This window comes from Blennius ocellaris, assembly GCF_963422515.1.
Source record: "Blennius ocellaris genome assembly, chromosome: 8".
In the NCBI taxonomy this organism is placed as follows: domain Eukaryota; kingdom Metazoa; phylum Chordata; class Actinopteri; order Blenniiformes; family Blenniidae; genus Blennius; species Blennius ocellaris.
In genome coordinates this window covers 30017211-30041845 of record NC_137657.1, presented here as the reverse complement: position 1 = coordinate 30041845, position 24635 = coordinate 30017211, and the positions used below count along the sequence as shown (strand labels likewise).

The 24635-nt window shown below is 48.2% G+C and overlaps 2 protein-coding genes across 3 annotated transcripts; both read right to left on the bottom strand.

Moving 5' to 3' along the window:
• Window positions 1–383: 383 nt before the first annotated feature.
• Window positions 384–17639, bottom strand: popdc1 (popeye domain cAMP effector 1). Of its 2 annotated transcripts, none has more exons than XM_080501584.1 (8): window positions 17195–17639; window positions 12505–12760; window positions 10835–10959; window positions 9992–10179; window positions 9624–9732; window positions 7302–7469; window positions 4452–4593; window positions 384–1528 (listed from the first exon to the last, which is right to left on the bottom strand). In XM_080501584.1, exons 2-8 carry the CDS (start codon window positions 12722–12724, stop codon window positions 1401–1403), a joined length of 1080 nt encoding a protein of 359 aa, XP_080357710.1. In that variant the 5' UTR covers window positions 12725–12760; window positions 17195–17639; the 3' UTR covers window positions 384–1400. The 2 variants fall into 2 exon arrangements, with proteins under 2 accessions (XP_080357710.1, XP_080357709.1); XM_080501583.1 differs by having other exon boundaries at window positions 17207–17639.
• A 751-nt stretch (window positions 17640–18390) lies between these two features.
• Window positions 18391–24294, bottom strand: popdc3 (popeye domain cAMP effector 3). Its single transcript, XM_080501587.1, is given in 6 exon segments — window positions 18391–21206; window positions 22665–22773; window positions 23707–23945; window positions 23947–23978; window positions 23981–24086; window positions 24088–24294. Coding segments are annotated over 6 exon segments (945 nt in total). The 5' UTR covers window positions 24223–24294; the 3' UTR covers window positions 18391–20882.
• Between the last annotated feature and the right edge of the window lie 341 nt (window positions 24295–24635).

The window sequence follows — 24635 nt, the reverse complement described above, 5'->3', positions numbered from 1 at the left end:
TAACTGTGTTTACAGAACTGCTCATTTGATTGAGACATTTGGCTTTTGTGTTTTAGCAATTGGGAAAAACTGTCAGTCGATAAAAAATGTTTACTAATAATTGCTCAATTTTTGGTAATTAATTGCAATTAATTGCACAGTTTTCTGTTGAAGACTGAAGCTTGTAATGATGTTTATTCAGGAAAACCATGGAATTAATGTCGACTCAACACAGAGACTATTTTTAAGTTCAAAGACTATTTTACTATTTAACAAACTTCAGTATAATGAAGTGTGGAGCCACTGGCCACACGTGCACTTCTTACGTTCCGCCACTAGATGGAGCTCCAGGTGAAGCGGTCAGGTGACGACACAGAGCAGACAGAGCTTTGATCTTGTCAGTGTGACGGAAAGTTTATTCATTGTTTTGAATGATTGAAGTTAAACATTAAATAAAAGACTTCATGATGCATTCAGGGTCACTCAGTAAAACTACAGATGTTAATAAAAGGCTTCATGATGCATTCAGGGTCACTCAGTAAAACTACTGACGTTAATAAAAGAGTTCATGATGCATTCAGGGTCACTCAGTAAAACTACTGACGTTAATAAAAGGCTTCATGATGCATTCAGGGTCACTCAGTAAAACTACTGACGTTAATAAAAGGCTTCATGATGCATTCAGGGTCACTCAGTAAAACTACTGACGTTAATAAAAGATGTACCATTAAAAGTTAGAAATGTAAGTCTAGTCCAAAAAAAGTAGATAAACAACAAACAAAGCCAGTAACATGAGGAACATAGAACCCAGACCTAGAACATTCTTCCACCTCTGGTGGGACTTTTCCTCCAGAAAGAACCAGGTTCTAGTTCAGGACCGGTTCTTAAATGAGCAGCGCCAAAGAACCGGTTCTTTTTCCACTGTTAACGGAGCCCAGTGAGAACCAGGAACCAGGAACCAGGAAACAGACTGTAACTGGTGTGGTCCGGGAACCAGGAACCAGGAACCAGGAGACGGACTGTAACTGGTCTGGTCCCGGTCCTTCCATCTAGTCTGTCCTGATCCTCAGATTCAGACCAAAGAGACAGAAAACATAGAGTCTCTTCGTCCTCTACTGGAGAGAGACAATCATCATCATCATAGTAATAATAGTAATAATAATAATAATAATACTCCCAGAAGTAACTCCAGGGATAACTCCGCCCCCCTGATGACCCGTCTGGCCCCCGCCTGGTTCCCCTCTGGCCCAACAAAGAAGCTACGCTAGCATAGGTAGCGTAGCTAGCTTAGCCCCGGTTTAGCTCCTGTGAAGAATCGACTTTGGAGGAGGAAAGACCAAGAACTGGTTCTCAGTGTGGCCCTGGACCAGAACTGGAACCTGTTTCTTTCTGGAGGAAAGGCCCCCGGTGTGGTCTGGGTTCTAGTCCCCGATCTCGTCACACATGTTGTCCACGTGACGAGACGAGGCGGTGTCTTCAAAGACATCGTCTTCCAGGCCTTCTTCTATGGGCTTCATCTTGGTGGAGGACTTGGTGCTGGGGGACATTTCTAGAAGACACAAACATCAGTGCTGGGGGACATTTCTAGAAGACACAAACATCAGTGCTGGGGGACATTTCTAGAAGACACAAACATCAGTGCTGGGGGACATTTCTAGAAGACACAAACATCAGTGCTGGGGGACATTTCTAGAAGACACAAACATTGGTACTGGGGGACATTTCTAGAAGACACAAACATCAGTGCTGGGGGACATTTCTAGAAGACACAAACATTGGTACTGGGGGACATTTCTAGGAGACACAAACATTGGTACTGGGGGACATTTCTAGAAGACACAAACATTGGTACTGGGGGACATTTCTAGAAGACACAAACATTGGTACTGGGGGACATTTCTAGAAGACACAAACATTGGTTCTGGGGGACATTTCTAGAAGACACAAACATTGGTACTGGGGGACATTTCTAGAAGACACAAACATCAGTGCTGGGGGACATTTCTAGAAGACACAAACATTGCTACTGGGGGACATTTCTAGAAGACACAAACATCAGTGCTGGGGGACATTTCTAGAAGACACAAACATTGGTACTGGGGGACATTTCTAGGAGACACAAACATTGGTACTGGGGGACATTTCTAGAAGACACAAACATTGGTTCTGGGGGACATTTCTAGAAGACACAAACATTGGTACTGGGGGACATTTCTAGAAGACACAAACATCAGTGCTGGGGGACATTTCTAGAAGACACAAACATTGCTACTGGGGGACATTTCTAGAAGACACAAACATCAGTGCTGGGGGACATTTCTAGAAGACACAAACATTGGTACTGGGGGACATTTCTAGGAGACACAAACATTGGTACTGGGGGACATTTCTAGAAGACACAAACATCAGTGCTGGGGGACATTTCTAGGAGACACAAACATTGGTACTGGGGGACATTTCTAGAAGACACAAACATCAGTGCTGGGGGACATTTCTAGAAGACACAAACATTGGTACTGGGGGACATTTCTAGGAGACACAAACATTGGTACTGGGGGACATTTCTAGAAGACACAAACATTGGTACTGGGGGACATTTCTAGGAGACACAAACATTGGTACTGGGGGACATTTCTAGAAGACACAAACATTGGTACTGGGGGACATTTCTAGAAGACACAAACATTGGTACTGGGGGACATTTCTAGAAGACACAAACATCAGTGCTGGGGGACATTTCTAGAAGACACAAACATTGATACTAGAACAGTTGGTTAGGAGGTAGATCAATGATACTAGAACAGTTGGTTAGGAGGTAGATCAATGATACTAGAACAGTTGGTTAGGAGGTAGATCAATGATACTAGAACAGTTGGTTAGGAGGTAGATCAATGATACTAGAACAGTTGGTTAGGAGGTAGATCAATGATACTAGAACAGTTGGTTAGGAGGTAGATCAATGATACTAGAACAGTTGGTTAGGAGGTAGATCAATGATACTAGAACAGTTGGTTAGGAGGTAGATCAATGATACTAGAACAGTTGGTAAGGAGGTAGATCAATGATACTAGAACAGTTGGTTTGGGAGGTAGATCAATGATACTAGAACAGTTGGTTTGGGAGGTAAATCAATGATACTAGAACAGTTGGTAAGGAGGTAGATCAATGATACTAGAACAGTTGGTAAGGAGGTAGATCAATGATACTAGAACAGTTGGTAAGGAGGTAAATCAATGATACTAGAACAGTTGGTAAGGAGGTAGATCAATGATACTAGAACAGTTGGTAAGGAGGTAGATCAATGATACTAGAACAGTTGGTAAGGAGGTAGATCAATGATACTAGAACAGTTGGTAAGGAGGTAGATCAATGATACTAGAACAGTTGGTTTGGGAGGTAGATCAATGATACTAGAACAGTTGGTTAGGAGGTAGATCAATGATACTAGAACAGTTGGTTTGGGAGGTAGATCAATGATACTAGAACAGTTGGTTAGGAGGTAGATCAATGATACTAGAACAGTTGGTTAGGAGGTAGATCAATGATACTAGAACAGTTGGTTAGGAGGTAGATCAATGATACTAGAACAGTTGGTTTGGGAGGTAGATCAATGATACTAGAACAGTTGGTTAGGAGGTAGATCAATGATACTAGAACAGTTGGTTAGGAGGTAGATCAATGATACTAGAACAGTTGGTTAGGAGGTAGATCAATGATACTAGAACAGTTGGTTTGGGAGGTAGATCAATGATACTAGAACAGTTGGTTAGGAGGTAGATCAATGATACTAGAACAGTTGGTTAGGAGGTAGATCAATGATAGTAGAACAGTTGGTTAGGAGGTAGATCAATGATACTAGAACAGTTGGTTAGGAGGTAGATCAATGATACTAGAACAGTTGGTTAGGAGGTAGATCAATGATACTAGAACAGTTGGTTAGGAGGTAGATCAATGATAGTAGAACAGTTGGTTAGGAGGTAGATCAATGATACTAGAACAGTTGGTTTGGGAGGTAGATCAATGATACTAGAACAGTTGGTTTGGAGGTAGATCAATGATACTAGAACAGTTGGTTTGGAGGTAGATCAATGATACTAGAACAGTTGGTTTGGGAGGTAGATCAATGATACTAGAACAGTTGGTTAGGAGGTAGATCAATGATACTAGAACAGTTGGTAAGGAGGTAGATCAATGATACTAGAACAGTTGGTTAGGAGGTAGATCAATGATACTAGAACAGTTGGTAAGGAGGTAGATCAATGATACTAGAACAGTTGGTTAGGAGGTAGATCAATGATACTAGAACAGTTGGTTGGGAGGTAGATCAATGATACTAGAGCAGTTGGTTAGGAGGTAGATCAATGATACTAGAACAGGTCTGTAGAACCCCTGGAGGGGGTTTTATTCTTAATAGAGCATGTGTGAAGTCCAGAAGGACCAGAACCTGGTCCAGGGGCAGCAGGCGGACTTACGGATCGAGGACCCAGCAGACCCCCCTCGCAGGATCTGGTTCAGGACATCGTCAGTGTCGCTGGTACTCGCCAGGCTGTTCCTCATCTGGGTCATGGACCGCTGAGAGCAGAGGCTGGGGTGGCGGTCCATCTTCTTCACCATCTGGGTGGAACCAGCAACACCTGGTCACCAGACCAGCAACACCTGGTCACCAGACCAACAACACCTGGTCACCAGACCAACAACATCTGGTCACCAGACCAACAACATCTGGTCACCGGACCAGCAACACCTGGTCACCGGACCAGCAACACCTGGTCACCAGACCAACAACACCTGGTCACCGGACCAGCAACACCTGGTGACCGGACCAACAACACCCTGGTCACCGGACCAACAACACCTGGTCACCGGACCAGCAACACCTGGTCACCGGACCAACAACACCTGGTCACCGGACCAACAACACCTGGTCACCGGACCAACAACACCTGGTCACCAGACCAACAACACCTGGTCACCAGCAACACCCTGGTCACCGGACCAACAACACCTGGTCACCAGACCAGCAACACCTGGTCACCGGACCAACAACACCCTGGTCACCGGACCAACAACACCTGGTCACCGGACCAGCAACACCTGGTCACCAGACCAACAACACCTGGTCACCAGCAACACCCTGGTCACCGGACCAACAACACCTGGTCACCGGACCAACAACACCTGGTCACCGGACCAGCAACACCTGGTCACCAGACCAACAACACCTGGTCACCGGACCAGCAACACCTGGTCACCAGACCAACAACACCTGGTCACCGGACCAGCAACACCTGGTCACCAGACCAACAACACCCTGGTCACCAGACCAACCACACCTGGTCACCGGACCAGCAACACCTGGTCACCAGACCAACAACACCCTGGTCACCAGACCAGCAACACCTGGTCACCAGACCAACAACACCTGGTCACCAGCAACACCTGGTCACCAGACCAGCAACACCTGGTCACCAGACCAACAACACCTGGTCACCAGACCAGCAACACCTGGTCACCAGACCAACAACACCTGGTCACCAGCAACACCCTGGTCACCGGACCAACAACACCTGGTCACCAGACCAGCAACACCTGGTCACCAGACCAGCAACACCCTGGTCACCGGACCAACAACACCTGGTCACCAGACCAACAACACCTGGTCACCGGACCAACAACACCTGGTCACCAGCAACACCCTGGTCACCGGACCAACAACACCTGGTCACCAGACCAACAACACCTGGTCACCAGACCAACAACACCTGGTCACCAGACCAGCACAAAACCATCAACATCCTGGTCATAGACAATCAACATCCTGGAACAAGACCATCAACATCCTGGCACAAAACCATCAACATCCTGGAACAAGACCATCAACATCCTGGCACAAAACCATCAACATCCTGGAACAAGACCATCAACATCCTGGAACAAAACCATCAACATCCTGGAACAAGACCATCAACATCCTGGAACAAAACCATCAACATCCTGGAACAAGACCATCAACATCCTGGAACAAAACCATCAACATCCTGGAACAAGACCATCAACATCCTGGCACAAAACCATCAACATCCTGGAACAAGATCATCAACATCCTGGAACAAAACCATCAACATCCTGGAACAAAACCATCAACATCCTGGAACAAGACCAACATCCTGGAACAAAACCATCAACATCCTGGAACAAGACCATCAACATCCTGGCACAAAACCATCAACATCCTGGAACAAAACCATCAACATCCTGGAACAAGACCAACATCCTGGAACAAAACCATCAACATCCTGGAACAAGACCATCAACATCCTGGCACAAAACCATCAACATCCTGGAACAAGATCATCAACATCCTGGAACAAAGCCATCAACATCCTGGAACAAGACCATCAACAACCTGGCACAAAACCATCAACATCCTGGAACAAAACCATCAACATCCTGGAACAAGATCATCAACATCCTGGAACAAAACCATCAACATCCTGGAAAAAGATCATCAACATCCTGGAACAAAACCATCAACATCCTGGAACAAAGCCATTAACATCCTGGAACAAAACCATCACCATCCTGGTCATAGACAATCAACATCCTGGAACAAGACCATCAACATCCTGGAACAAAACCATCAACATCCTGGAACAAGACCATCAACATCCTGGCACAAAACCATCAACATCCTGGAACAAGACCATCAACATCCTGGCACAAAACCATCAACATCCTGGAACAAGACCATCAACATCCTGGAACAAAACCATCAACATCCTGGAACAAGATCATCAACATCCTGGAACAAGATCATCATCATCCTGGAACAAAGCCATCAACATCCTGGAACAAGATCATCAACATCCTGGAACAAAACCATCAACATCCTGGTCATAGACCATCAACATCCTGGAACAAGATCATCAACATCCTGGAACAAAACCATCAACATCCTGGAACAAGACCATCAATATCCTGGAACAAAACCATCAACATCCTGGAACAAGATCATCAACATCCTGGAACAAGATCATCAACATCCTGGAACAAGATCATCAACATCCTGGAACAAAACCATCAACATCCTGGAACAAAGCCATCAACATCCTGGAACAAAACCATCAACATCCTGGAACAAAACCATCAACATCCTGGAACAAGATCATCAACATCCTGGAACAAGATCATCAACATCCTGGAACAAAGCCATCAACATCCTGGAACAAAACCATCAACATCCTGGAACAAAGCCATCAACATCCTGGTCATAGACCATCAACAGGCAGCCATGTTAGCACCGTCACAGGTGGAGGTCTCACCTGGTCACTGAGGGTGGGGTCGTTCAGGGCGTACAGCTTGTTGGTGACGTCTTTACCCACCAGGTACTTGAAGACCTCCTGGAGGACCTGGTCCGACTCCAGGAAGTAGGTGAGTCTCTCTCTGGACCAGCACAGGAACTTACAGTTCTCCTCGGCCACGATGCTCACCTGGTGGCCGGCACAGGAACTGCATTCACCACTTCACTCTGTCACCTCAACGTACATTCACCACTTCACTCTGTCACCTCAACGTACATTCACCACTTCACTCTGTCACCTCAACGTACATTCACCACTTCACTCTGTCACCTCAACGGACATTCACCACTTCACTCTGTCACCTCAACGTACATTCACCACTTCACTCTGTCATTTCAACGGACATTCACCACTTCACTCTGTCACCTCAACGTACATTCACCACTTCACTCTGTCACCTCAACGTACATTCACAACTTCACTCTGTCACCTCAACGTACATTCACAACTTCACTCTGTCATTTCAACGGACATTCACCACTTCACTCTGTCACCTCAACGTACATTCACCACTTCACTCTGTCACCTCAACGGACATTCACCACTTCACTCTGTCACCTCAACGTACATTCACCACTTCACTCTGTCATTTCAACGGACATTCACCACTTCACTCTGTCACCTCAACGTACATTCACCACTTCACTCTGTCACCTCAACGTACATTCACCACTTCACTCTGTCATTTCAACGTATAATCACCACTTCACTCTGTCACCTCAACGTACATTCACCACTTCACTCTGTCACCTCAACGTACATTCACCACTTCACTCTGTCATTTCAACGTACAATCACCACTTCACTCTGTCACCTCAACGGACATTCACCACTTCACTCTGTCATCTCAACGGACATTCACCACTTCACTCTGTCATTTCAACGTACATTCACCACTTCACTCTGTCATCTCAATGTACATTCACCACTTCACTCTGTCATCTCAACGTACATTCACCACTTCACTCTGTCATCTCAATGTACATTCACAACTTCACTCTGTCATCTCCAGGTCGTCACAATGTACATTCACCACTTCACTCTGTCATCTCAATGGACATTCACCACTTCACTCTTTCATCTCAATGTACATTCACCACTTCACTCTGTCATCTCCAGGTCATCTCAACGTACATTCACCACTTCACTCTGTCACCTCAACGTACATTCACCACTTCACTGTCATCTCAATGGACATTCACCACTTCACTGTCACCTCCGTACATTCACCACTTCACTCTGTCACCTCAACGTACATTCACCACTTCACTGTCACCTCAACGGACATTCACCACTTCACTCTGTCACCTCAACGTACATTCACCACTTCACTCTGTCATTTCAACGGACATTCACCACTTCACTCTGTCACCTCAACGTACATTCACCACTTCACTCTGTCACCTCAACGTACATTCACAACTTCACTCTGTCACCTCAACGTACATTCACAACTTCACTCTGTCATTTCAACGGACATTCACCACTTCACTCTGTCACCTCAACGTACATTCACCACTTCACTCTGTCACCTCAACGGACATTCACCACTTCACTCTGTCACCTCAACGTACATTCACCACTTCACTCTGTCATCTCAATGTACATTCACAACTTCACTCTGTCATCTCCAGGTCGTCACAATGTACATTCACCACTTCACTCTGTCATCTCAATGGACATTCACCACTTCACTCTTTCATCTCAATGTACATTCACCACTTCACTCTGTCATCTCCAGGTCATCTCAACGTACATTCACCACTTCACTCTGTCACCTCAACGTACATTCACCACTTCACTGTCATCTCAATGGACATTCACCACTTCACTGTCACCTCCGTACATTCACCACTTCACTCTGTCACCTCAACGTACATTCACCACTTCACTGTCACCTCAACGGACATTCACCACTTCACTCTGTCACCTCAACGTACATTCACCACTTCACTCTGTCACCTCCGTACATTCACCACTTCACTGTCATCTCAATGGACATTCACCACTTCACTGTCACCTCCGTACATTCACCACTTCACTGTCATCTCAATGGACATTCACCACTTCACTGTCACCTCCGTACATTCACCACTTCACTGTCATCTCAATGGACATTCACCACTTCACTGTCACCTCCGTACATTCACCACTTCACTCTGTCACCTCAACGGACATTCACCACTTCACTCTGTCATCTCAATGTACATTCACCACTTCACTCTGTCATCTCAATGTACATTCACCACTTCACAGAAAAGCGTTGCTGGCGGGTCATGTGACCTGGAACTTTTCCCCGCGGTGCATCTCAGTGGATCTGAACTCTGGCGAGTCGATGAAGGAGTTTGTATAGATGTTGTGGAGGAAATGTCCTCGGTAGGAGACCCTCATCCTGTCAACACATCAGGTAATGTCATCATAATCAGGACGTGTCGGTAGGAGACCCTCATCCTGTCAACACATCAGGTAATGTCATCATAATCAGGACGTGTCGGTAGGAGACCCTCATCCTGTCAACACATCAGGTAATGTCATCATAATCAGGACGTGTCGGTAGGAGACCCTCATCCTGTCAACACATCAGGTAATGTCATCATAATCAGGACGTGTCGGTAGGAGACTCTAGGTACAGACGGACCAGCTCCACCTACTTCCCCTTCAGCAGGATGCTGAGACGTTCGTCCACGGAGGTCTTGTCCTCAGCAGCGTACGTCTGTCCCCTCTTCAGGGTCTGGACGGTGCAGAATTGTCCCGTCAGTCTCTGGAACAAAGCCTCCTGGACGTGCAGCGGCTGGAACATCCGCCTGTAGACGGAGCGCAGCTCCCGGTCGATCTTGATCTAGAGAGAAGCACCACCTGGTGACGGAGGCTCTGCTCAGGACTCCACCTGGAGACAAGCTGGAGCACCACCCTTCTCCAGATGTGGACAAACTACTGGAATGTAGCAATGTGGTGTTTCTGTTTTCACAGTTCTGTGAGGCACCGTCAGTATTCTGTGTGAGGCACCGTCAGTACTCTGGGAGGCACCGTCAGTACTCTGTGTGAGGCACCGTCAGTACTCTGGGAGGCACCGTCAGTACTCTGGGAGGCACCGTCAGTACTCTGTGTGAGGCACCGTCAGTACTCTGGGAGGCACCGTCAGTACTCTGTGTGAGGCACCGTCAGTATTGTTCGATGATCCTACTGGTGTCGATGGTCTACTGGTGTCTATGGTCTACTGGTGTCGATGGTCTACTGGTGTCTATGGTCTACTGGTGTCGTTGGTCTACTGGTGTCTATGGTCTACTGGTGTCTATGGTCTACTGGTGTCGATGGTCTACTGGTGTCTATGGTCTACTGGTGTCTATGGTCTACTGGTGTCGATGGTCTACTGGTGTCTATGGTCTACTGGTGTCTATGGTCTACTGGTGTCGCCCCTCAAACTACCGTAGTGTTCCTGGCAGGCGACACCGAGGTTCTCCTCCACCAGAGGAACCATGGAGGCTGGGACTCACCGGCCGTCGCTGGTACAGCAGGTAGACCAGGTGCAAGCAGTTGACCAGCAGGAAGACCAGGTTCCAGACCATCAGGTCCAGGTTGCAGCGGTACAGAGTGGCCCAGGCGATGAAGAAGCTGCACCCTGACGGAGGAACAAGAACCAGGAGCTCAACGGTGCAGTGCTGGTCTGAGCCTCCAGGAGGCGCTGGACCTGGAGTAAAGCCTGACGCTCTCTAGAAACACTTCAATCAGTGTGTATGTGGTTCTTCCAGATGTTCTCCAGAAGCTTCGCCTCCACTGACCAGACAGAGGAAGTCGAAGGTCCATCAATCATCTGGCTAAAGTATGAACTAAGAAACTGCTACATTAAACACTGTAGCGTCTTTAATAGTCCACATTCCTGTATGGAACTTCAGGAGAGACCAACGAAAACGCTCCAGCTGTGGAAGAAAACGCTCCAGCTGTGGAAGAAAACGCTCCAGCTGTGGAAGAAAACTCTCCAGCTGTGGAAGAAAACGCTCCAGCTGTGGAAGAAAACGCTCCAGCTGTGGAAGAAAACTCTCCAGCTGTGGAAGAAAACGCTCCAGCTGTGGAAGAAAACTCTCCAGCTGTGGAAGAAAACTCTCCAGCTGTGGAAGAAAACTCTCCAGCTGTGGAAGAAAACGCTCCAGCTGTGGAAGAAAACGCTCCAGCTGTGGAAGAAAACGCTCCAGCTGTGGAAGAAAACTCTCCAGCTGTGGAAGAAAACTCTCCAGCTGTGGAAGAAAACGCTCCAGCTGTGGAAGAAAACGCTCCAGCTGTGGAAGAAAACTCTCCAGCTGTGGAAGAAAACGCTCCAGCTGTGGAAGAAAACTCTCCAGCTGTGGAAGAAAACGCTCCAGCTGTGGAAGAAAACTCTCCAGCTGTGGAAGAAAACGCTCCAGCTGTGGAAGAAAACGCTCCAGCTGTGGAAGAAAACGCTCCAGCTGTGGAAGAAAACGCTCCAGCTGTGGAAGAAAACGCTCCAGCTGTGGAAGAAAACTCTCCAGCTGTGGAAGAAAACGCTCCAGCTGTGGAAGAAAACTCTCCAGCTGTGGAAGAAAACTCTCCAGCTGTGGAAGAAAACGCTCCAGCTGTGGAAGAAAACTCTCCAGCTGTGGAAGAAAACGCTCCAGCTGTGGAAGAAAACTCTCCAGCTGTGGAAGAAAACGCTCCAGCTGTGGAAGAAAACTCTCCAGCTGTGGAAGAAAACTCTCCAGCTGTGGAAGAAAACGCTCCAGCTGTGGAAGAAAACGCTCCAGCTGTGGAAGAAAACGCTCCAGCTGTGGAAGAAAACGCTCCAGCTGTGGAAGAAAACGCTCCAGCTGTGGAAGAAAACGCTCCAGCTGTGGAAGAAAGCTTTCAGCTTCTAAAAGTTCTTTCAGACCAAATCAGTCAAATCAAACCATCGTCAATATTTCCATCATCTTCCAGAAGGAACCAGGTGAGACGACGTCACCTGAACTGTTGCTGGTGTGAGGAAACCTCCAGCAGGAGGCGCTGTGGATTCACCTGTGACCAGCAGGAGGCGCAGCAGGACTCACCTGTCACCGGCAGGAGGTGCTGTGGATTCACCTGTGACCAGCAGGAGGCGCAGCAGGACTCACCTGTCACCGGCAGGAGGTGCTGTGGATTCACCTGTGACCAGCAGGAGGCGCTGTGGACTCACCTGTCATCAGCAGGAGGCGCAGCAGGACCATGTGCAGCCCCAGGGTGGAGGGCAGCAGGAGGCCCAGCAGGAGACTCAGGTTCCCCAGGTGGAACAGGAGGTGCTGGACCTGCTCCCAGTCCCGGCAGGAGGTGGTGTTGGGCTCCAGGACCAGACCCCCCGGGGGTGAGGGGGGCAGCGTGCTGAAGGACCAGGGGGGCAGCTCGGGGGGGGCAGACATTTTGCTGCAGGGGCACCTGGGAAGAGAGCAGCAGGTCTGGAGAGAGCAGGTCAGGAGAGAGCAGGTCAGAGCAGCAGGTCAGGAGAGAGCAGGTCAGGAGAGAGCAAGTAAGAGCAGCAGGTCAGGAGAGAGCAGGTCAGGAGAGCAGCAGGTCAGGAGAGAGCAGGTCAGAGCAGCAGGTCAGGAGAGAGCAGGTCAGAGCAGCAGGTCAGGAGAGAGCAGGTCAGGAGAGAGCAGGTAAGAGCAGCAGGTCAGGAGAGAGCAGGTCAGGAGAGAGCAGGTCAGAGAAGCAGGTCAGGAGAGACCAGGTCAGAGCACCAGGTAAGGAGAGAGCAGGTCAGGGGAGCAGCAGGTCAGGAGAGAGCAGGTCAGGAGAGAGCAGGTCAGGAGAGAGCAGGTCAGAGCAGCAGGTCAGGAGAGAGCAGGTCAGGAGAGAGCAGGTCAGAGCAGCAGGTCAGGAGAGAGCAGGTAAGAGCAGCAGGTCAGGAGAGAGCAGGTCAGGAGAGCAGCAGGTCAGGAGAGAGCAGGTCAGAGAAGCAGGTCAGGAGAGAGCAGGTCAGAGCACCAGGTAAGGAGAGAGCAGGTCAGGAGAGCAGCAGGTCAGGAGAGAGCAGGTCAGAGCAGCAGGTCAGGAGAGAGCAGGTCAGGAGAGCAGCAGGTCAGGAGAGAGCAGGTCAGGAGAGAGCAGGTCAGGAGAGAGCAGGTCAAGAGAGAGTAGGTCAGGAGAGAGCAGGTCAGGAGAGAGCAGGTCAGGAGAGAGCAGGTCAGGAGAGAGCAGGTCAGGAGAGAGCAGGTCAGAGCAGCAGGTCAGGAGAGAGCAGGTCAGGAGAGAGCAGGTCAGGAGAGAGCAGGTCAGAGCAGCAGGTCAGGAGAGAGCAGGTAAGAGCAGCAGGTCAGGAGAGAGCAGGTCAGGAGAGCAGCAGGTCAGGAGAGAGCAGGTCAGAGAAGCAGGTAAGGAGAGAGCAGGTCAGGAGAGCAGCAGGTCAGGAGAGAGCAGGTCAGAGCAGCAGGTCAGGAGAGAGCAGGTCAGGAGAGCAGCAGGTCAGGAGAGAGCAGGTCAGGAGAGAGCAGGTCAGGAGAGAGCAGGTCAAGAGAGAGTAGGTCAGGAGAGAGCAGGTCAAGAGAGAGCAGGTCAGGAGAGAGCAGGTCAGGAGAGAGCAGGTCAGGAGAGAGCAGGTCAGGAGGGTTTGGGTTATAATCCACTGATTTGATTATAAATTCATTATATGTGTATAAATGAACCATGACTTTCTCTTTGTTCCGTCTATAAAGAACCAGGTTCCATCTATAAAGAACCAGGTTCCGTCTATAAAGAACCAGGTTCCGTCTATAGAGAACCAGGTTCCATCTATAAAAAAACAGGTTCCGTCTATAAAGAACCAGGTTCCATCTATAAAGAACCAGGTTCCGTCTATAAAGAACCAGGTTCCATCTATAAAGAACCAGGTTCCGTCTATAAAGAACCAGGTTCCATCTATAAAGAACCAGGTTCCATCTATAAAAAACCAGGTTCCGTCTATAGAGAACCAGGTTCCATCTATAAAAAAACAGGTTCCGTCTATAAAGAACCAGGTTCCATCTATAAAGAACCAGGTTCCGTCTATAAAGAACCAGGTTCCATCTATAAAAAACCAGGTTCCGTCTATAAAGAACCAGGTTCCGTCTATAAAGAACCAGGTTCCATCTATAAAAAACCAGGTTCCGTCTATAAAGAACCAGGTTCCGTCTATAAAGAACCAGGTTCCATCTATAAAGAACCAGGTTCCATCTATAAAGAACCAGGTTCCGTCTATAAAGAACCAGGTTCCATCTATAAAGAACCAAGTTCCGTCTATAAAAAACCAGGTTCCGTCTATAAAAAAACAGGTTCCGTCTATAAAGAACCAGGTTCCGTCTATAGAGAACCAGGTTCCGTCTATAAAGAACCAGGTTCCATCTATAAAAAACCAGGTTCCATCTATAAAGAACCAGGTTCTGTCTATAGAGAACCAGGTTCCGTCTATAAAGAACCAGGTTCCATCTATAAAAAAACAGGTTCCGTCTATAAAAAACCAGGTTCCGTCTATAAAGAACCAGGTTCCATCTATAAAAAAACCAGGTTCCGTCTATAAAAAACCAGGTTCCGTCTATAAAGAACCAGGTTCCGTCCATAAAGAACCAGGTTCCATCTATAAAGAACCAGGTTCCGTCTACAAAAAACAGGTTCCATCTATAAAGAACCAGGTTCCGTCCATAAAGAACCAGGTTCCATCTATAAAAAACCAGGTTCCGTCCATAAAGAACAAGGTTATTTGGACACTGAAGCACCAAGAAGGTTCCACATCACTCAAAGAAGAAAGAAGAAAGGATAAAGAATAAACAATAAACAATAAACAATCAAGAATCAAGAATAAGGAATAAAGAATCAAGAATAAGGAATAAAGAATCAAGAATCAAGAATCAAGAATAAAGGATCAAGGATAAAGGATCAAGGATAAAGAATAAGGAATAAAGAATAAAGAATAAGGAATAAAGAATCAAGAATCAAGAATCAAGAATAAAGGATCAAGGATAAAGGATCAAGGAATAAAGAATAAAGAATAGAGAATAAAGAATAAAGGATAAAGAATAAAGGATAAAGGATAAAGAATAAAGGATAAAGAATAAAGGATAAAGGATAAAGAATAAAGGATAAAGAATAAAGGATAAAGAATAAAGGATAAAGGATAAAGAATAAAGGATAAAGGATAAAGGATAAAGGATAAAGGATAAAGGATAAAGGATAAAGGATAAAGGATAAAGAATAAAGGATAAAGGATAAAGGATAAAGGATAAAGAATAAAGAATAAAGGATAAAGAATAAAGGATAAAGAATAAAGGATAAAGGATAAAGAAAAAAGAATAAAGGATAAAGAATAAAGGATAAAGAATAAAGGATAAAGGATAAAGAATAAAGGATAAAGAATAAAGGATAAAGAATAAAGGATAAAGATTCAAGAATAAAGGATAAAGGATAAAGAATAAAGAATAAAGGATAAATAATAAAGGATAAAGAATAAAGGATAAATAATAAAGGATAAAGGATAAAGAAAAAAGAATAAAGGATAAAGAATAAAGGATAAATAATAAAGGATAAAGAATCAAGAATAAAGAATAAAGGATAAAGAATAAAGGATAAAGAATAAAGGATAAAGGATAAAGGATAAAGAATAAAGGATAAATAATAAAGGATAAAGAATCAAGAATAAAGAATAAAGGATAAAGAATAAAGGATAAAGAATAAAGGATAAAGGATAAAGAATAAAGGATAAAGAATAAAGAATAAAGGATAAAGGATAAAGAATAAAGGATAAAGGATAAAGAATAAAGAATAAAGGATAAAGAATAAAGGATAAAGAATAAAGGATAAAGAATAAAGGATAAAGGATAAAGAATAAAGGATAAAGGATAAAGAATAAAGAATAAAGGATAAAGAATAAAGGATAAATAATAAAGGATAAAGAATCAAGAATCAAGAATCAAGGATAAAGAATAAAGGATAAAGAATAAAGGATAAAGGATAAAGGATAAAGAAAAAAGAATAAAGGATAAATAGTAAAGAAGAGAAGCAGAATGAGGAACACAGTTTCAGAAGAAAGGTTCCACTGATAAACAGTAAAGTTAACTGGAACCCAGAGAAAGAAAACAATATATGACGAGACTTTGTTTGTTCTTATGTTGAAAACATAAATTGTTGATTAACCCTCAGAAGCTGTTTTCACCCTGAAAGATGTAAAAACACATGAGAAGAAGATTCTTGAACTTTGATTTAGCTGAAACGTGATAATGGTCAAAGTAGTGAATATTATACTGATCTGAGATCTGCTGTTTCACAAACACTTTGTTCACATCAAAGCCTTTTATCCTCGATCGTCAGGAACGTTCCTCCTCCAGGTGACTGCAGCTTTAAACTCGGTTTAATTTAATTTAATACATTTAATTTAATACATTTCTTTTATCCTCGATCGTCAGGAACGTTCCTCCTCCAGGTGACTGCAGCTTTAAACTCGGTTTAATTTAATTTAATACATTTAATTTAATACATTTCTTTTATCCTCGATCGTCAGGAACGTTCCTCCTCCAGGTGACTGCAGCTTTAAACTCGGTTTAATTTAATTTAATACATTTAATTTAATACATTTCTTTTATCCTCGATCGTCAGGAACGTTCCTCCTCCAGGTGACTCCAGCTTTAAACTCGGTTTAATTTAATTTAATACATTTAATTTAATACATTTCTTTTATCCTCGATCGTCAGGAACGTTCCTCCTTCATGGTGATCAGAAGCTTTTCATTTAATTAAAATACACAACATTTCTTTTCTCTGCTGTGACTTTCTACCTGCCGGAGGTTCTACCGGAGGACTTACCGGAGGATCTACCGGAGGACTTACCGGAGGTTCTACCGGAGGACTTACCGGAGGATCTACCGGAGGACTTACCGGAGGACTTACCGGAGGACTTACCGGAGGTTCTACGGGAGGACGGCGGCAGACTGAGCAGTGAGGCGGGGGGTCTGGCAGCGACCGTTCCTCCGGGGGGGTTCTGCTCCTCGTCACCACCACGTTCCTCCGGGGGGGTGGGAGGGGGGGTGGGGGAGGGGGGGTTCTGCTCCTCGTCACCACCACGTTCCTCCGGGGGGGGTGGGAGGGGGGGGGGAGGGGGGTTCTGCTCCTCGTCACCACCACGTTCCTCGCTGACAGCCGCGGACTAAAATGGTCAAGCAGCTGGACGCAGTACCGGAAGAGGCCGCCAGGGGGCGTCGAGCTCCTCTGGTCTCACTGAGGCTCCTTTTACTGAGGCGCTGCTGTTCTTCATCTTCATCTCTATTGTCGTTTGTCTCATGTTTCTATACCTTTGTGTCTTCTCTAAATAACCCCCCCCCCCCCTCCACGTTGATCTAATTCCCCCCCTGTTGATCTACCCCCCCCCCCCCGTTGATCTTCAACTTCAACTCAAACGACTTGATTGTTTTGACTTTCTAATCCTGAAGTTTCATAACTTTTTATGGTTCAGAACCAAAGATGACTGACGAAGATGAGGAGGAGGAGGAGGAAGAGGAGGAAGAGGAGGAGGAAGAGGAGGAGGAGGAGGAAGAGGAGGAAGAGGAGGAGGAGGAGGAGGAAGAGGAGGAGGAGGAGGAAGAGGAGGAAGAGGAGGAGGAGGAAGAGGAGGAGGAAGAGGAGGAAGAGGAGGAGGAAGAGGAGGAGGAAGAGGAGGAAGAGGAGGAGGAGGAGGAGGAAGAGGAGGAGGAGGAAGAGGAGGAAGAGGAGGAGGAAGAGGAGGAGGAAGAGGAGGAAGAGGAGGAGGAGGAGGAGGAAGAGGAGGAGGAGGAAGAGGAGGAAGAGGAGGAGGAGGAGGAGGAAGAGGAGGAAGAGGAGGAGGAGGAAGAGGAGGAAGAGGAGGAGGAAGAGGAGGAAGAGGAGGAAGAGGAGGAAGAGGAGGAGGAGGAGGAGGAAGAGGAGGAGGAGGAAGAGGAGGAAGAGGAGGAGGAGGAAGAGGAGGAAGCGGAGGAGGAGGAGGAAGAGGAGGAGGAGGAAGAGGAGGAGGAGGAAGAGGAGGAAGAGGAGGAGGAGGAAGAGGAGGAGGAGGAGGAAGAGGAGGAAGAGGAGGAGGAGGACGTCGAGGGCTGGAGGACGTCCCAGGATGGAGGACGTCCCGGGATGGAGGACGTCCCGGGCTGGAGGACGTCCCAGGATGGAGGACGTCCCGGGCTGGAGGACGTCCCGGGCTGGAGGACGTCCCAGGATGGAGGACGTCGAGGGCTGGAGGACGTCCCGGGCTGGAGGACGGAAGACGTCGAGGGCGGGAGGACGTCCAAGGACGGAGGACGTTTCATGAAACGGTCCAGTTCTACATTCCGTCTCAAGCAGCAGTTTAATTGATAAAGTGACTTTATTGACTCGTTACAACAGCAGAGAGTTAAAGCAACATGGTAACCATGGCAACCAGAATGTATCAACAAAGACGTGGACACGTCTCTGAGGGACTTGACCTTTGAACCTCCAGGATGTCCAAGCTGCTTCTGTCTGTCGCTGGTCTTCACCTTTACATGAAACCACATCCATACTGGTTACTGGTTTACTGGTTACTGGTTCACCGGTTCACTGGTTACTGGTTCACTGGTTACTGGTTTACGGGTGTACTGGTTCACTGGTTACTGGCTACTGGTTCGCTGGTTTACAGGTTCACTGGTTCCTGTTACCTGTTACTGGTTCACTGGTTATTGGTTTACTGGTTTACTGGTTCACTGGTTATTGGTTTACTGGTTTACTGGTTCACTGGTTACTGGTTCACTGGTTACTGGCTACTGGTTTACTGGTTCACCGGTTTACTGGTTCACTGGTTCCTGGTTACCTGGTTACTGGTTCACTGGTTATTAGTTTACTGGTTCACTGGTTATTGGTTTACTGGTTACTGGTTCACTGGCTCACTGGTTTTCTGGTTACTGGTTCACTGATTTACTGGTTACTGGTTTCCTGGCTACTGGTTCACTGGCTCACTGGTTTTCTGGTTACTGGTTCACTGATTTACTGGTTACTGGTTTCCTGGTTACTGGTTCACTGATTTACTGGTTTCCTGGCTACTGGTTCACTGGTTACTGGTTCACTGGTTTACCGGTCCACTGGTTACTGGTTCACTGGTTCGCTGGTTACTGGTTCACTGGTTCCTCCTCCATCAGGTTCCGGAGGGAAAGTTCACCACGTATTCATGTGTTCATCTGATGGAGACGAAGACGTGACGAAGAGGGAGAAGCTGGAGTCAAACTACCAGCACTTGATGCCGTCGGTGTTGAAGCAGAAATGAAATCAGAACATAAATATACCTTTTTATTCTTATTATGGCTTTGGAGACGATATTTTTAGGGTGAGGGTTAGGGTTAGGTTAGGGTTAGGTTAGGGTTAGGTTAGGGTTAGGTTAGGGTTAGGGTTAGGTTAGGGTTAGGTTAGGGTTAGGGTTAGGTTAGGGTTAGGTTAGGGTTAGGGTTAGGCTAGGGTTAGGGTTAGGTTAGGGTTAGGTTATTAGCTGCTCTGCTGTCAAACTGCTGGTTTTCTGATCAAGTTTCTTTGTGTTTCACTTTTTACAGAAACAACCAGCGTTTGTTCTGAATCTGGATGTGGGGTCATGTGACAGCGTCCCAAAGCATGATGGGATTGATCCTCTGGCTGAACGGGAGGATGTTCCTGTATAGGAATCAATCATCTGATCACTTCATTCATTGATCACGTCAACGGGACAATCTGATCTCAGGTCTTTGATTCCTGATCTTCCCTGAAGTACCATGAACATGAGCCGTCGTCTGTCCTGCGTCCAGGAGGAGGACAGGCGACTGGGTGGAGGAGGACAGACGACTGGGTGGAGGAGGACTGACGACTGGGCGGAGGACAGATGTCTGGGCTGAGGACAGACGACTGGGTGGAGGAGGACAGACGACTGGGTGGAGGAGGACAGACGACTGGGTGGAGGAGGACAGACGACTGGGTGGAGGAGGACAGACGACTGGGTGGAGGACAGACGATTGGGTGGAGGAGGACAGACGACTGGGCTGAGGACAGACTCAGCACCTTTAAGGTCACCTGAATCGTGAGCCGGCGGCCATCTTGGCTCGGTTGCGCGGACCGACGGCTCAGAAAGTCTGCAGGTGAATCAAGTCACACATTTTCACTTCAGTGTCGTTTCTCTCGAGGACGTCTGAGGAATTAAAGTCAGTTTGTGTTGTTCTCTCGTGAACCAACGGTCACAACTGAAATGATCTCAATAAGACTTTAAGACCAGAGATATAAAAGTCTAGATGCATCAGGGAAAGTGAGACAGTCGTCCCCGGGACGGAGCTTCACCTCAGCTGTGAGATCAGCTCTTACTGTGGTTGCTAGCTGGGCTAGCAAGCGAGCTGCCAATGTTTCAGGGGATTTTCTAGCCTGGACCTTTATGATTAGCGGCAGCGGAGACCTATCCAAGATGGCGGCTGCAGGCACGCCACATCGACAGGCGCTGAGAGGCTGTGCGCCACCTAGTGTCTCTATCTATGTAGAAGACTGCAGGTCTGTTGTCTCAAAGCATCAAGGAATTCCGTGTCTGTGCTTCAGCTGAACGACGGGTTGGTTGTACGACCAGCTGTTAGCCGGCGCTAGCTGCCTCCCGCTACACGCTGTGAGTCAGCTCTATGTGTGTGCAGCTGGGGTGGTGGTGGGGGGGTGGTGGTGTGGGGGGTCCGCTCTGCACAAGGTCGTCTGCCTGTTCTAATTCCGTCCCTGGCATGTGGCAGTAGCTTGGTAAGCGGAGATCGTAGCGCCGGCCGGACTTGTCGAAGGCCTTGTCGTTCAGGGAGTACAGCTTGTCTGTGATGTCGTTACGCACCACCAGGGCGAAGATCCTAGCGATGTAGCGGTGTTTAGCAAAGAGCAGATAGAGCTTCTTCCTCCTCCAGGCCACGTACCGACACGGGGTATCAGCACTCAGGGTCACCTGTGTGGAGAGCAAGGCACAGGGTCCTGATCTGGACTCACATATCACCCAGCAAGGCAAAGATCAAAGAGCACCTTTCATCTCTAAAGACTTTGAAGTGATCAGCACAGATCCTGATCCACACGTTTCAGCATTGCATCACATTAAAAGTCCTTTTGGAAAATTTGCATTTTAAAAAATATGGTAAAATGACTTCACTCTCTGCAGTGTGCTTCACAAGGTTCATCACATTGACACATTCACATTCACACATTCACACACCACCGGAGGCGCAGCCATGCAAGGCGCCGTCACTCCACTGGCAGCAGTTGGGGGTTCAGCATCTTGCTCAAGGACACTTGGACGATGGACGGACTCACACAGCAGGAAGTCCCTTTTAGGTTCAGTGGACACATGTTCAGCCTCCGTCTCCTCTCACCTCCACCACAGACCACTACAGACCACCACAGACGACCACAGACGACTACAGACGACCACAGGCGACTACAGACTACCACAGACCACCACAGATGACTACAGACGACTACAGACCACCACAGACCACCACAGACCACCACAGACCACCACAGATGACTACAGACGACCACAGACGACTACAGACCACCACAGACGACCACAGACAACCACAGACAACTACAGACCACCACAGACCACCACAGACCACCACAGATGACTACAGATGACCACAGACGACTACAGACGACCACAGACGACTACAGACGACCACAGACGACTACAGACCACCACAGACCACCACAGACCACCACAGATGACTACAGACGACCACAGACGACTACAGACCACCACAGACGACCACAGACAACCACAGACAACTACAGACCACCACAGACCACCACAGACCACCACAGATGACTACAGATGACCACAGACAACTACAGACGACTACAGACGACCACAGACGACTACAGACGACCACAGACGACTACAGACCACCACAGACGACCACAGACAACCACAGACCACCACAGATGACCACAGACCACCACAGAGGACTGTAATCCCAGGCAACACACAAACACTGCAGTTTGTTTTTAGTTCTCTGATGAGCCACAATGGATCTCACCGATTGTTCTGTTTTACACTTGTTCTATTCATGCTTGACGTGTTTTGTTCTCTTTAGAAAACTGTCAAACAAAATAAGCATTAAAAAAATGGATGTAGATTTCAGCACGTCACGATACCTTGACTAAAGCTGGTGAGTCTGAGTGGTTCTGATTCAGGGTTTATGTGGTTCCATGAGGGAACACAAAGGTTCCTTTGATGTTTGAAAAGCTCCGAGCTTGAGGGTCATATTTGTAGACTTCAGTATTCAATAACATCTCCCATTAACAAACACTACAGATTCTGAAATAAGTCTGACTTTAGTCAATCGCATGTATTGCAAACATCATCAAATATCTTCTATTAACTGGTGTCCTATGAAGTGCTAATGAGAACCTGGAAAACGCCCTCCTCCGAGGGTCTGAGGGAATCCCACTCAGGGGAGTCCAGAAACTGGAACGGGTAGATGTAGTGCAGGAACTCCCCGTTAACCGTCACACGGATTCTGTGAGACAAAGGAGGACATCATAAAGTCATAATGTCATAATGTCATAAAGTCATAATATAATGTCATAAAGTCACAAAGTCACAAAGTCACAATGTCATAATGTCATAAAGTCATAAAGTCATAATGTCATAATGACTCGTGAGTCGCCGTGTGGGTAAGTGACTCGTGAGTCGCCGTGCGGGAAAGTGACTCGTGAGTCGCCGTGCGGGAAAGTGACTCGTGAGTCGCCGTGCGGGAAAGTGACTCGTGAGTCGCCGTGCGGGGAAAGTGACTCGTGAGTCGCCGTGCGGGAAAGTGACTCGTGAGTCGCAGTGCGGGTAAGTGACTCGTGAGTCGCCGTGCGGGAAAGTGACTCGTGAGTCGCCGTGCGGGGAAAGTGACTCGTGAGTCGCCGTGCGGGTAAGTGACTCGTGAGTCGCAGTGCGGGGTAAGTGACTCGTGAGTCGCCGCGTGGGAAAGTGACTCGTGAGTCGCAGTGTGGGTAAGTGACTCGTGAGTCGCCGTGCGGGAAAGTGACTCGTGAGTCGCCGTGCGGGAAAGTGACTCGTGAGTCGCCGTGCGGGAAAGTGACTCGTGAGTCGCCGTGCGGGTAAGTGATCGTGAGTCGCCGTGCGGGTAAGTGATCGTGAGTCGCCGTGCGGGAAAGTGACTCGTGAGTCGCCGTGCGGGAAAGTGACTCGTGAGTCGCCGTGCGGGAAAGTGACTCGTGAGTCGCCGTGCGGGGAAAGTGACTCGTGAGTCGCCGTGCGGGAAAGTGACTCGTGAGTCGCCGTGCGGGGAAAGTGACTCGTGAGTCGCCGTGCGGGAAAGTGACTCGTGAGTCGCCGTGCGGGAAAGTGACTCGTGAGTCGCGTGCGGGAAAGTGACTCGCGGCTTTTGAACGATTCGTCACGACTGGATTCATGAGTGTGGGGCTGCAGAGGCACTGACCTTCCAGACAGCAGCACGGACAGCTTGTCGATGGGGGTCCGGCCCTCCACGGCGAAGCAGTGGTCCTGGTCCAGGGTCAGCACCTCGCCCTCGCAGCACGACACCATCTTCCCGAAGTGTGTGAGCGACACGCCGAGCCTCTTGAACATGAAGCTGTACAGGTCCTGGAAGTCCCGGGGGAAGGACAGGCTCCGCAGGCGGTGGGCCACGTGCAGCAGCTGGGCCAGGCTGGCCCCCCAGCAGGACCAGGGTCCAGAGGAAGGCGTCGGAGAGCAGCGGTCGGTCCAGCTCCACACGGCGGAGCACAGGAAGCCCAGGCTGAAGAAGGACAGGAGGTGCAGGAGCCCGTACAGACCGCTGCCCCCCATCAAGCCCAGCAAGCAGCAGCATGTGGGCCAGGTGGAACACCGGGCCCTCCGGGGCCTCCGGGGCCCCGCGCCACGCCTCGCACCGCGGGGTACCAGGGCGCGCCGCCTGCACCGTGAAGTTCAGAGCCTCGAAGTCCGGAGGCTCCATGGAGGAGGGACAGAGAGACCGGGGGGACCGGGGGGACCTGGACGGCTGGGGGGGACCGGGAGGACTGGGGGGGACCGGGGGGGGACAGGGGGGGACAGGGGGAGACCGAGGAGACCGAGGACACAGAGCCGGGGAGCAAGCACTGCAATATGAGAGAAAGAGAGAGAGAGAGAGAGGGAGGGAGAAAGAGAAAGAGAAAGAGAGAGAGGGAGTGTGGGAGGGTGGGAGGGGAGAGAGAGAGAGAGAGAGAGGGAGTGTGGGAGGGAGAGAGAAAGAGAGAGAGGGAGGGTGGGAGGGGGAGAGAGAGAGAGAGAGAGGGAGTGTGGGAGGGGAGAGAGAGAGAGAGAGAGAGAGAGAGAGAGAGAGAGGGTGGGAGGGGGGAGAGAGAGAGAGAGAGAGAGACCACCGACCCC

Bases quoted from the DNA above. Each gene is read 5' to 3' on its own strand.
- popdc1 (XM_080501584.1), bottom strand. From the start codon at position 12,724: ATGTCTGCCCCCCCCGAGCTGCCCCCCTGGTCCTTCAGCACGCTGCCC. The intron at 10,960-12,504 runs GTGAGTCCACAG...TTCCTCCGTCAG, and splicing joins GCGCCTCCTGCTGATGACAG to GGTGCAGCTTCTTCATCGCC. The intron at 7,470-9,623 runs GTCACATGACCC...GCCGGCCACCAG, and splicing joins ACCGCGGGGAAAAGTTCCAG to GTGAGCATCGTGGCCGAGGA.